This window comes from Lagenorhynchus albirostris, chromosome 11 (genome assembly GCF_949774975.1).
Source record: "Lagenorhynchus albirostris chromosome 11, mLagAlb1.1, whole genome shotgun sequence".
Lineage (NCBI taxonomy): Eukaryota > Metazoa > Chordata > Mammalia > Artiodactyla > Delphinidae > Lagenorhynchus > Lagenorhynchus albirostris.
Genome location: NC_083105.1, coordinates 96,226,014 through 96,239,713, shown reverse-complemented (window position 1 = coordinate 96,239,713; position 13,700 = coordinate 96,226,014). Strand labels below are relative to the sequence as shown.

General features: G+C 41.0%; 1 protein-coding gene across 1 annotated transcript; it reads left to right on the top strand.

The window, feature by feature from the left end:
* The first annotated feature begins 7,080 nt into the window (after positions 1–7,080).
* On the top strand, positions 7,081–13,201 carry TMEM52B (transmembrane protein 52B). Its single transcript, XM_060166570.1, has 5 exons — positions 7,081–7,134; positions 9,257–9,300; positions 11,192–11,230; positions 11,770–11,936; positions 12,957–13,201. Exons 1-5 carry the CDS (start codon positions 7,081–7,083, stop codon positions 13,199–13,201), a joined length of 549 nt encoding a protein of 182 aa, XP_060022553.1.
* The last annotated feature ends 499 nt before the right edge of the window (positions 13,202–13,700 follow it).

Genomic DNA, 13,700 nt, shown 5'->3' with positions numbered 1-13,700 from the left:
CTGCCTTGAGTCACAAAGACTTCTATGGGAACCCAGTAAAGATACTATATGTATTCACTGATAGAATTCTTACCTATTTTTCCCTCACAACCTCATAACCAGAAAAAAAAATCTTGTTGCAGTTATACATGCTTTTAAAAAAAAATCCTTACCTATTAGAGATATCTTCTGAAGTATTTATGGGCAAAAATGATATGATAGCTAGTATTTGCTTTAAACTATACTAGGAGAAAAATAAAAAGAAGGGAATACATAAAAGATTGGAGAAAAATATGTAAATAAACAATATCTAGGAAACTATTAGGAAAATGAATCGTTTTCATCAGTAATAATTTTTCACCAAAATGAAAGCCTAATTAGGATTCTGTTTCTCTCCTCCTCCCTAAATTTTTTTTATTCCCCTTTTCTGTGCAGGGTATCTAAGGCCAAACTGAAAATAGTTGATCATTTAAAGTGCTACTCTATGAGACAGATCACAAAGAAGGCTCAGCAACTCGCAAATATATCCTAGTCCAATCAGCTTGTAACAAATCAATGTTACTTACCTTTATCCCTCAAGCCCCACACCACCTCCCTTGATTGTGAGTGCCAGGAAGCAAGATTAGATACATAACTGCATTTGCCATGGGGACTTTCACATAAACAGGATCTCAGGAAATTATTTTAATGATGATTAATAAATACTGAAATGATACCACAGTGAAGTGGACACTTTATCATTTCCCACAGCGACGCTATTTCAGATGCCATCAATATTCTAGTGGATTAAGACGAGACATAGAGGTACCCTTGTTGAGGAAATGGACATGACACATATTTCTTGTGAGCCCATCACATCCTCATAGCTTTTTATAGGAAGAAGTATCTCAGAAGGATGCATGTGAGTATGTAGTTAAAATACCCAAAGAAAGGGGCTTCCCTGGTGGCGCAGTGGTTGAGAGTCCGCCTGCCGATGCAGGGGACACGGGTTCGTGCCCTGGTCCGGGAAGATCCCACATGCCGCGGGGCGGCTGGGCCCGTGAGCCATGGCCGTTGAGCCTGCGCGTCCGGAGCCTGTGCTCCGCAATGGGAGAGGCCACAACAGTGAGAGGCCCGCGTAACGCAAAAAAAAAAAAAAAATTACCCAAAGAAAGACACAAGACCAGAAAGAAATGCACTCCTTACAGAAGGCCTAAGATTGAGCTAGATCGCCCAGATCTCTGATATTCACCTCCGCACTTCACCCATGAGACCCAGGAGGGCATAATCATCCGTTGTCCTTTGGGTCAACACTCACAGGAATCTCCCTAACAGTCCAGGACTTGGTGGTGAGCTCTACAAGTCCTATACTTCCTTCACACACAATTTTTTTTTTCTTTAAAAAATCCTCTCACCTTAGCACCTACAGGTCGGAATGTCATCATCAGTTTCTTTTTCTCCCCTCATTTTATGTACTCTAACATGCACTGTATTGATTTTCAACTTCATTAATGTTATTCCATTTCTCCAACTAAATTATAAGCCCTTTAAAAGTAAGGATAGATCCCCTTCTATTAAGGAAATCTCATTCTTTTCTACCACCCTAGCATACCATACCAATTGTGCCAATAGTCTACAGACAGTTGACAGTTAACACGAGATTCTTAATTGTGAAGACATCACCCGCATAAACTGGATTTTTAAACTACAAAGAAATCGAAGAAAAATCTATCTCAATTCTTTTATTTTGAGAAAGTGGAACTAAAGTCCCCCAAATTTAAGTGGGTTACTGAATATCTCTTTTCTACCTGATGCTAGACAAGAACTCAGTTCACTGTTCTTTCAATTATGCCAGATCATGAAAGACATAGGTGAATTCTTCTAAGTGATACTATAAACGCAGTGTGAATCTCTCTCAAAGGATTCAGTGAGAGACTTTTCAGATCACCAAGGCAGAGCATATCCACTTCATAGTAGACTTTAAATGTGGTATGCAGTAGAGGATACCCACATCAGGGGCACCCTCAAATCTTTTCTTGATGTCCCTCCAACCAGAAGCTCACGCAGAAGTGTCACAACACGGACAGTGTGAAAACTAGACCAGTCACCATCTTCTGGGTGATCTAGCCCCTCAACATGGCCATATTTTGCTATTCTATTTGCTATTCTATTTGCTATTCTATTCTATTTGCTATTTGCTATTCTAGCCTGTAGGTTTTAAGCTATTCCTCTCCTTTTTTATTGTGGTAAAACTTACATAACATAAAATTTTTACCATTTTTAGGTGTACAGTTTCGTGGCATTAAACACATTCACATTGTTGTGCAACCATCACCTCTATCCATCTCCAGAACGTTTTTCATCTTCTCCAACGGAAACTCTGTATCCATTAAACAAGAACTCCTATGACGGTTGATTTTATGCGTCAACTTGACTGGGTCACAGCGTGCCCAGATATTTGGTCAAACATTCTTCTGAGTGTTTCTGCAGGGGCGTTTTTGGCTGAGATTACCATTTTAATCAGTAGAATAAAGCAGATTTCTCCCCATGTGAGTGGGTTTCATCCAATCGGTTGAAAGCCTGAACAGAACAAAAAACTACCGTTTCTCCAAAAAAGGAAAAAATTCTCCAGGAGACAGCCTTTGGACTGGAACTGCACCATTGGCTCTCCTAGGTCTTGAGTCTGCCAGCCCACGCTACAGAGTTGGACTTGCCGGCCTCCATAATTAAATGATAAATCCCTTTCTCTCTATATATATACAAATTCTATTGTTTTCATTTCCCTGGAAAACCCTGACTAATACAACTCCCCATTCCTTTGTCCTCCCAGATCCTGGAAACCACCATCCTACTTTCTGCCTCTGTGAATTTGACTACAGCAGGGACCTCATACAAGTGAAAGCATATGGTATTTGTCCTTTTGTGTCTGACCTATTTCACTTGGCATAATATCTTTAAGGTTCATCCATGTTGTGGTATGTGTCCGAATTTCCTTCCTTTTTAAGGCTGAATAATATACCACTGCATAGGTATACCACATTTTCTTTATCCATTCATTCACTGGGGGACATTTGGGTTTCTTCTGTTTTTGGAACATCCATGGGAATAATTTCTACAATTTTTACGTGGCAGATAGCTGGACAGACTTGACAGACCTTAAGTGGTTCTCATTATCCCTGCTTGTGTAATCTCCTCCTCTTGCGTGTGGGTGGGATCTGTGGCTTGGAGTGCAGCAGAGGTGATGTAATGTACGTGATCACATATATGTGGTTACATAGGTGTAGTGCCTATCTCACTAAAGTATGGATCTCTCCCTGTGCGCTCCCTCTCCCTCTCTCTCTCTCCCTGGTTGTATTTAAAGAAACAGCTTACATGAATCTTACAGCCACAGAGAAATGAATTCTGCCTAGGGAAGCCCAGAAATGAATCCTTCCCCAGTGAAGCCTTTAGATGAGAATACAACCCAGCAGACACCTGGATGGTAGCCTTGTGAGACCTTAAGCAAGGGACCCAAATTAGCTGTGCCCACACTTCTGACCCGCAGATACTGTGAGATAAAAATGTGTGTCATTTTACATTGCTGCTTACATAATTTGTGGTAATGTGTTACATGGTATGTAAAGCTAATAATTCTGTGATAATCTTAATCCTCCTGTTTTGTAAAATTCCTTAAATCTAATCCTATCACTGACTTTCAGTGCCTCTGAGGTTCCCACTCAATACTTAAGCTGCTTACACAAAATGAAAAAAAAAAATCTAGGACTTCCCTGGCAGTCCAGCGGTTAAGATTCTGAGCTCCCACTGCAGGGGTACAGATTCTATCCATAGTCTGGGAGCTAAATCCCACATGTCGTGTGGTATGGCCAAAAAAAAACTTAGGCTGCAATCATGATTCATAAAGTCGAGACACTATTATTTTATGTCTTCCTAGTGGAGCTTCCAGTAGATGCAAGATAAAACTGGTTTCTCCTGGCGTATTAGCTATTTTTGAAGCCATGGCTGTGGTCCAACCCACTGTCAGCTCTTCATAGCTCACTCTCGGTGTCTCAGAGGAATAATAGTCCTAGCCTCTATTTCACTGAAGCACAGAGAGGAAGGGAACCTGCAGTGAGTCACCTGACCTAGGCAAGGTCAAAAGGAGAATAATCAAAGGAACCAGAAGTAAGAAATTCTTTCGCCCCACTTGTTATCACTGTTGTATAACAATTCCCTGAAGCATAGGTGAAAAGGCTTTGGTACAGTGCCCTCCATTGGTTCCACTCCATGTTCTTAACAACCTGGGTACAAGCTAATGATTGACAAGCGTAATGGAGCCACGAGACTGTGTAGGGTTGTAATGAGTTCATGCCCCTCTACCTCAGGCACCTGCCCTTCCAGGGTGGACCTCTTCGGTCTTCCCACCCTAAGCCTCTCTCCTGTCTCATCATTCCCTACAGGGATGCTTTGATAGGGACTGAGCTCAGAGCTCAAACTGCCACAAGGCATAATCACTTCCATTAGGATAAACAAGAAGTTCTCTTTCTCCTGGGAATAATCCAGTGGAGGGAGGGGTTGGGGGAGGGCAAGGGGCAGTAGTAATTCTAAGAAAGAAAAGTAACAGGAAGGTCATGAACAGAATTCCATTTTGTTCTAACCTGTTAGAAAGCTGGAGGGCAAACACATGGCAGAAAAGTGCAATTGGGGGGAAAAAGTCATGTTAATGGGCAAACCTGTTCATGCAGGTGAAGGCTGGCATGACTGGGAGAAGAGAGGGCCAGGATAGCAAGGGGAAATACTCCAGAACGGGAATGCTAGGACAGCTAAAACAAGGTCATGGTGACAATACACACGAGAGGCAGGAGGACATCACTTACCAGCATATTGAAGGGAAAAGTTACTGTTAAAATTGAGTGGAAATCAAGGCAATCTTAGTTAACACTTACAAAATACTTGTTATATCAGGACTAGGATATGTATTTCATACACATTAACATAGTTAATCTCTATAAGTGTATGAAGTAACATTATTTTATCCATTTTATATAGGATGGAACTGAGCCAACAGAGAGATGTAATAACTTGCCTAAGATTCCACACTTAATAAGTGACCAAGTAAGTATTGTATTTAATCCCAGACAACCAAGCTGGATTCTTAGCCATGATGCCCTACTGCCTGTCTGACAAGAGAAAGAGAAGGGCAAGCTTAATGATGCTATATGAACATGTACATGACACTCTGACTAGAAATATTCCAATCAAAATGCCTTCATGATGCAACATAAAGCAACATCTAGGGCAGGTCCAGTGGGCATTCCACTCCTATTTAATGAATGGGAACACTGAGAACTGAAGAAATTATATAATAATTTAGTGGAGGGTTTAGATTAGAATTCTGCTCTCTTACCCTGTAAAATACCTCCTACCTGGCCCAATTCTCTGCTAAAATTTGGAAAGTACTCTTACATTTACAAATATAATGTAGTGTTCGTTTATTTTTGGAAATGAATGATTTTGAATCACCAGTATCATACCAGATTTTTCTCTCACTATTTGATTTCCTTAGCTAAGAAATAAAATTAAGGGGACTTCCCTGGTGGCGCAGTAGTTAAGAATCCGCCTGCCAATGCAGGGGACACGGGTTCGAGCCCTGGTCCGGGAAGATCTCACATGCCGCGGAGCAACTAAGCCCGTGTGCCACAACTACTGAGCCTGAGCTTTAGAGCCTGCGAGCCACTACTACTGAAGCCCACACGCCTAAAGTCCGCGCTGTGCAACAGAAGCCACCGCACTGAGAAGCCCGCGCACTGCAACGAAGAGTAGCCCTCTCTTGCCACAACTAGAGAAAGCCCGCTCACAGCAACAAAGACCCAACACAGCCAAAAATAAATAAATAAATTTATTTAAAAAAAAAAAAGAAATAAAATTAAGTTTACATTCTCCATTCTCATATCACATTGTTATGCGGTGGGAGGGCTTTTAGAATCAACCCCGCCCAACGGTCTCCCCTCAACAACTCAGTAAAATCAGATTTTCAGAGTTAGTATCTGAAAGTTGTTTTTTTCCCAATGTTTATAAGATAGATCACTGTAAGCAAATGTCCAATTTTCTTATGAAAGACTTTGTATTTAAAAAAATTTTAATACTTTGTATTAATTAAAAGATTACTGGCTTAAGCATACATCATTTATACAGCATTCATTTGTTTCTATAGAGATGCGTCTTTACAAAGTTTCTATGTCCTTTCCATGTGTGCTTATTCCTGCTCTGACTTTACATTATATGAGAGAGACAGAGAGAGAGAGAGAGATATATAGATCTTGAATCTTGTTTAAAAATGTCTCTTTAACTATTTCAATGGGAATTGAAGCCAGGGTGGAGGGTTATTTCATGGATAGCACATAGAAATTCTAATCTCCCCACCTGCTTTCTCCAAAGATGCTATAGCTTTCCAGTTCATTTGGCAACCTCTCAGCCCTACTGCAGTGTCTAGGAATAAATGACCCAGAACCAGGAGAGTTGATTATCAACATAGTAAGGGGAGGCCTGCATACTGAAGGGGAGAGCAAGACAGGCGAGCTAGTCACACGGAGAGGGGAGTGAATGGAGATTGGCAGGGTGACTTTCAACTGGCAACAGTCACCCTGGAGTGCTTGGGTGAAGGACCAAGAATATTACTCCTTTTCTGATGGAGAAGAGAACTTATGTGGTCACCCTCAACGTGCCTTTGATCCTCCTTCAAGTCCAGTTTCCCAGCACTGCCTAGAAAAATATCTAATTCACAGGACTGATGTGTCCTTCCTGAACGTCTTCTTTTTGGAGGCAGTGTGAGAAATTTAAAGACATCTAGAAAGGGCTAAGAGTAGAATGGAAGAAGAGAAGACACAGGGAAGCAAACGTGGAGACCTTAAAACCAGGAATAGAAATAGAGAAAGAAGCTAGGATGAAAGGGGAGAGAAAAACCACAGAAAATAACAGCCCGAGGGAGTAAGAGAAGAGAAAGAGAGAGGAGGAAAAACCGATTTATTGCTGAGAAGAGTTTCTCTCCTTAGGTCCTTCAGGTCAAGAAGTCAGACATGGCACAGAGCATGGAAAGGAGGCAACGAACGCCCAGTGCGTGACCTGGAGAGGTAGGAGTGCAGCCCGATGAGGGTGCAATCCCGAGCCCTGATGGCTTCTGCCCTGGTGTATTTCATCCAGGTGAGTTGTGAAAACACAGACATAAGACCTCTGTTTGTTTCTTTGTTTCTCAGATAAATCAACTCTCAGAAGAACCTGGAGGGAAATGAATGAGGGGGGAGACATTTATAGAACCAAAGGGATGGTAGGGAAAAGAATAACTAGAATGTTCCCTTAGTATTATAGGGTTACATATAGTGCATGTGTGACTAATGACATCAGTGAAAAGAAGGACATATATACTAGTAGGAGAGCAATGACAATTTAGAAGTGTCTCATGTATATTTCTCTCTTTTAACATCTCTTCACCTATCCCTCAAAACCCCAAGTAAGTTACTGGGAATTCCCTGGTGGTCCAGTGGTTAGGACTCCACACTTCCACTGCAGGGGGCACGGGTTCGATCCCTGGGCAGAGAACTAAGGTCCCACAAGCTGCGTGGCATGGCCAAAAAAAAAAAAAAAAAATCCAAGTAAATTATTAAAACCAAGTACATAATTCCCCTAGTGTTTCCCATATCAGCCCTAATACTACTCTAGCAGTTTAGGTGCCTCTGGATAAGAGATAAGTTGAGAAAGAAAACTCTTTTAAAATACTTTGCACTTTTTATTTCTCCCCACTAAGAAGCAGAAGATTCTGAGTAACTCATTAGCTGAGAAAGAGTCATTGGACTGAGGAATTCTGGATCACTTTCAAGGGGACGTTTACACAGATATGAAATCTATTAAGAAGAAAAGCAAATGAAGAAATGGGCTGGTTTCAGATTCCTGAACAGCTCCTAACAGAGAGGGTGCTACTTTCTTTACTTCCTATATACCAGTTAACGGAATGTCTGAAACCATAGCCTTTTCTTGCTTTTTCTTGTATTTTCTTTTTACTGCTTCTTCTCCTCCTTGTCGTTCCCTTCCTTTCTTTTCTCGTTTCTTCTCTTTTTGCAACAGGCCTGAAAAGAGGCATTTTATCGGCTGAGCACTTTAGGCTTTTTTTAAACTTTAGTCAAGAAAACAAAGCGAAGTACCAGGGGTGGGTTGAGGAAACACATACTTTGTCATCCTTAGTGGCCAATTATTTTAAACTAAAACAAAACCAGGAGTTTCTCAAATGTCTTCTGTAGAGACCAGCTGTTTGTTCTTTTACAAATCCTTTTCACCCTATGTCATATGCAGGTGTGTCCCCTGCCTGCCTCCACCCTCCCCACAAACTCCCAAGAAGTACAAATTCTTGCCTCTTTTTAGAGTAACTTTGTGGCCTTTGTTGTTGATTTCCTGAAATATCAAGTCATCCAAGTTATTGGAAGAGAGAGACAGTTTCTAGAACAGAAGTTTACCTAGAGACGTTTTTGAAGGAGAAAGTCAACTGAAATATAAGGTAAAAGAAGGAGTGGGACATTCCTTTTTTGGGAGTAGAAGGGACCTGACAGCAATGTCAACAGCTGTTAGAGCAGACTTGTCCCTGGTTCTAGTGATTCATTCCACACGTGTACATGAGAGAGTCTGATCTGAATTCTGGCCAATTCAATAGGTGTATACAGTTGGTCATGTTACCCAAACCTCTATGCCTTAGTCTCTTAACGTTTCAAAATAATGTACCCACCAGCATGGTTATTGTGATGAAATGTTATGAAATCTTAAAAATTCTTAGCAATCTGGCTGGCATAGAGTAGCTATTCAATCAATAAGATTTTCCCCTCCCTTTCCCCTCTTCTTCTCTTGTACGGTGAGTTATTGATGTACGGAGGGAATAAAGAAGAGCGGTGGGGTTGAATTCAATTTCTAACTGATAGAGAATTAGGAGAACAAGAACTGTATCCTGAGAGACAGATCAGGAAGTTTCTAGGACAAACAAATTGGTATAAATGCTGCCTCTCGTTCACAGAGGCGGTGATGCTCACCCACCACCACAAAACCAAAACCGAAACAGATCAGGTATTTGCTCTTCCAGGTTTTCCCACTGTGAACTTAATAAAGATCAGGTAGAGGAGAGATGAAAACAGTGCTAAACATGACTGACCCCATGACCTTGTCCTTGTATTTGCCCTGCTGTCACCGACTGACCTGACAGCGCAGTCATGAGGGATGACTCATAGACTGCTGAGCACAGCAGATGAGACCATTTCCCTGTCTGAGATTGTTTCCCTTCCTACAGCTTCCTTGGGCAAGATGTGAGGAGAACTGTGTCAATCCTGAACAGTAAGTATCTGAGAGTCCACACTGGGAGGAAAGCGAGACAGACAAAAACATCAACACCCAAAACAGGGTCAAAATGTCATTAGATATCTCTGACTTCCCTTATTTCTACTTAAATGGCATCAACCCACTGATCTCAAAGACAGATTATCCAAAAACAGGTGTTGTGTCATCCTAAGTACTCAAGATAACACTGCTGATGGTGTTTTTCCAAAGCCAATCTTCCTGTCAAAACAGCAGACTTAATCTCAGTTTATACAGTCACGGTGACTTGCAAAAGATTTTCTTTCCCAAACCCCTCAGAGAGTCACCAAGACAGACGGGATTCACTACTGACACGAAGATATACTTGGGTGATTGCCAACGCAGCACCGCCGTTTCAAATCTGCAAAGCGTTTCCTATTTTTCAGGGCATGTTAATATTTATTGCAGACTTCATTTAGCTATCACTTTGAGGTAGTTATCCCTCAATCTAAACCTGTCACAATTAGGTCCTATGTAGACACAGAGGACACAAAGATAAAAAGGGAAGAGATTCCTTCCTCTTGGAGGTAAACTATTTAAGAAAGCAGGGACAATTTGAATGAAAAGACTTACTTAGGCTGAAGGAAAACACACATTTAGCCACAGGAAGAGTTTCCCCACAGCCAAGTCTGTTAAACCCAAAGGAAATGGTGATGGCCTTGGTTACTTGCCACGAGCTCTCTGCGGTTTTAGACACCTACCACCATAGGAGGGTTATTTTTAATAGAATCAGAATTGTAACATTGTAGAACTGGAAGGGGCTTTGAACAAACGGGGAATGTGAGAACACCTAGAGACACTGTTCAGTGAAAAAGAAAACTGTATGATCTACAACTGTGCAAACAGAGAGGATATAGAAGTGGATTTCAACAGATCACTAGATCATAAAGTAGTAAATGTATTCATCTTCAGTGACAAACAGATATTTTCCTTCCCCTCCCCTTCACACTCCCCAGCTTATCCCACACTCCTTCTCCCTTGCAATCCATATTTTCTTCATTCTATACAGAAACTTGATAATTGCCCTAGTTCATTCAGAATATTTAATTAGCTTTTGTCATGAGGAAGTTGGTTTCTACATTTTCTGCCCCCTCCTTCTTTGGCCTCAATGGCTATGCTTATCTGTTTTGATCCTGGATGTGAAAATTTAAAGCCCTTTTTACGGTGGGAGTTTTTATGGTTTTATGGTGGCCCTTTTTTGTTTTTTCTGCTTTTTATTTTTTTCTTGAAGTATAGTTGATTTACAGGGTTGTGATGTTGTGCTAGTTTCTGATGTATAGCAAAGTGATTCAAATATATATATATATATATATATATATTCTTTTTCATATTCTTTTCCATTATGGATAATTACAGGATATTGTGTATAGTTCCCTGAGCTATATAGTAGGACCTTGTTGTTTATATGGTGGCCCTTTTTGCAACAACTTGCAAAACATAAATTGCAAACTATCACGCTTATAACTGAAATTTTCTTTATGTTTAAATTTTATTGACCTCAAATATATACAAACCTTAACTTTCACATTTATTTCCACTCTTTGTAAACTTGCATTGAAAGTTCTTTCTTGGTAATTGTCATCAAAACTGTTTACAATGGTCATGGTTACAGGTCTATTAACATTATTTTCATGATCACTAGTTTCGTCTGTCTCATAATGACTTACACAATGCCATCTATAGTATAAATCACTACTGAAGGCATCCCATTTCATAATAGATTCAGCTGGTTACATCGAAGTTAATATAACCTGTGATGCTTTTATTATAACAAGGTATCATACGTTGTAACTTGTATTTCTGATTCTGGAATGATAACAGGCATTGACTATATTTTTATTGCAAACAAACCTTTATTCTTCCTCCATAGTTGCCTGACCACAGATTGGGTACATCTCTGGTATATATGGTAAGTTTCAGCTATATTACCCAGAAAGATGTTTAAAATGGAGTTTTTCTCAGGGGTATTACTTTTATTTATTTATTTTAGTTTTTAAATATATTGACAGCAGAAGAGAAACTGAGACATCCAGCCTATTTCCTAGCATCTCGTGGAGTAAAGCTTCTTTACCCCGTCACTAACCTGTGTGACAATATACCAGGATTTCCTATTTCAATACCATCTCCTGGGCCAACATCGACAGATTATTGTGTACTTTCTCAGGGTCAGCTCTAGAGAAAGCCACAGAGAGGAGATTACTTCAGTAAAAATTAGCCCCTCCAAACCACATTTAAATCTGTCATGAATTGCTCTAGTGAACTGACTTAGTCTTGCTGGCAAAATAAGGAAGCATATACGTGAAGAGAAAACCTGGGAATTAAAATCTGATAGTCGTTCTATAAAATACTCAAACAAAAATCAAAATGGAGACACTGAAGACTGATTACGCCAAAGTTGGGAAAAACGCCAGACCACAGAGCTCTCACTGCTTGGTGGGGTCCTTACAGGTTGCTGGTGGTCATTGGGGCGCTGCTTCTCCTGTGTGGCCTCACTTCTATGTGCTTCCGCTGTTGTCTGGGTCACCAGCAAAATGGGGAAGACGAGGGCCGGCCACCCTATGAAGTGACGGTCATCGCTTTTGACCAGGACAACACGCTCCAGAGCACGATCACTTGTGAGTACACGGACGTAGGACGTGGGAGGTGAACCCAGGTTTAAACGATCGCTTAGGACAGTGCAACGGTGTAAAAACATTCATCAAATAGCGTTAAAGATTCTAAAACTTAGGGCAGCTTTAATTTCCCAAAGCCTGATGGTGCAGTGACCTGGTCTCCCATGGATGCTGTATTTTCAGTTTTTGGTCAGATAATGGAGTGAAGAAAGAAATGGAATGTTGGAGACAATATTGGAAATGTCTTACAGGAAGAATTCCCAAGTTTATAAATAATTATTTTGATAAAACCATTTGAAGCTCTGAACATATCCCTTTTTCGAAAATGTCTTAGATTTTTGTGAAAACATACGCTTTCTATTATCTATACTAATTTTTTTTTTATCTTTAGAGAAATGAGTTGTGTGTACTTTCTTTATTCACCAGGTCTTAAACCATTAGATATTAAACCCAACACTGGGTGATCATGAAACACCTTCCTTTATTTCCCTCTGTTCTCTTCTTTGCATTACATTCTTTGCTAAAATTGGAGAGTGAATACAAGGCAGAACAGCAGGCCTTGTGATATTTATACCCTGTGATAAATTATATCCTGTGATTATACCCTGTGATATTTATTTTGAAAAGAGAGAACACTATAGCACGTTGTTCACCTATCCTGCTTTTCTTTTCTCACTGTCATTTTGGGGAAAAGATAAGTAGGCAGAAACAACTATTTCTAAGGAGTCTGCAACTTAAGTGTGTTGGTATAAAGGGGTCCAAATCCGTAAAGGGAAAAGGACAGGGTTGTGAGATATGGGAGCCCACTTTAGAATTGGAGGAATCCAGAGAAGATGGGATCTCCTAGCAAAGAGTGAAGCTGGTTTCTGAACAAGCTTCACAGGATTTTCCTAATATCTGTGGCCAAGAGTGATGATGAATTTGGACACTTGTTTAAAATGAAAGGGGATTGCGTGTGCCGTAAGTCTCTGATTTCTGTGGACGCCGCGTTTACTTGAGCTCTAGTCCTTCTTTCCTCTCCAGCCCTGCAGTCAGTGTTTGGCCCTGCGGCTCGAAGAATCCTGGCTGTGGCTCACTCCCCCAGCTCCCTGAGCCAGCTGCCGTCCTCCCTGGACACCCTCCCAGGGTATGAAGAAGCTCTTCACATGACTCGCTTCACTGTTTCCAGGTGTGGCCAGAAAGCACCTGATCTACCCCCAGTGCCAGAAGAAAAGCAGCTGTCCCCAACGGCAAAGGAGTCGCCTCCAATAGAAAACTGTTCTAATTGATGGAAACTCTGGTTTGATCAACGGGTTGGGGGTTTCCCCAGAGCTGGTAGCGATTCACAGACAAATGGAACATTTTTTACCCCCTAACTTTCAGAAGGCTTAGGATGGCCATCTAAACAACATTCAGTGGCAAAGATGGATTCCAACCCAGACACGTAGATCTTCTGCTTTGGCATGCTCTAGTCGAGAACTTTTCTTTATCCAGTGGCCACAATTTGCAATTAAGCTGTAGCAATGCGGATTACTACTGAACAGGAAAGCATCAAAGGTATCTTGCATTCCTTCAGCTATTGAGTTCCTTTCCCCATAGGACGCTGCAAGTTGCTGGTTTCTCTACCAGCGAACAGATTACGTACACTTGTGGAGAAAGACCAGCCCGCAGGCACTGAATGTCCAGAGACATTCATGCACTGAATTCACACATGCTTCCTCTCAAGAAAGCACTCACTTTTACGCTAAATGACAATGATAATTTTGTACGTCACGTAATGCCTCACTG

Coding starts and splice junctions, on each gene's coding strand:
- TMEM52B (XM_060166570.1), top strand. CDS start 7,081: ATGAGGGTGCAATCCCGAGCCCTGATGGCTTCTGCCCTGGTGTATTTC. Junction 9,301..11,191: donor AACTGTGTCAATCCTGAACA/GTAAGTATCTGA, acceptor CTTCCTCCATAG/TTGCCTGACCACAGATTGGG. Junction 11,937..12,956: donor GCTCCAGAGCACGATCACTT/GTGAGTACACGG, acceptor TTTCCTCTCCAG/CCCTGCAGTCAGTGTTTGGC.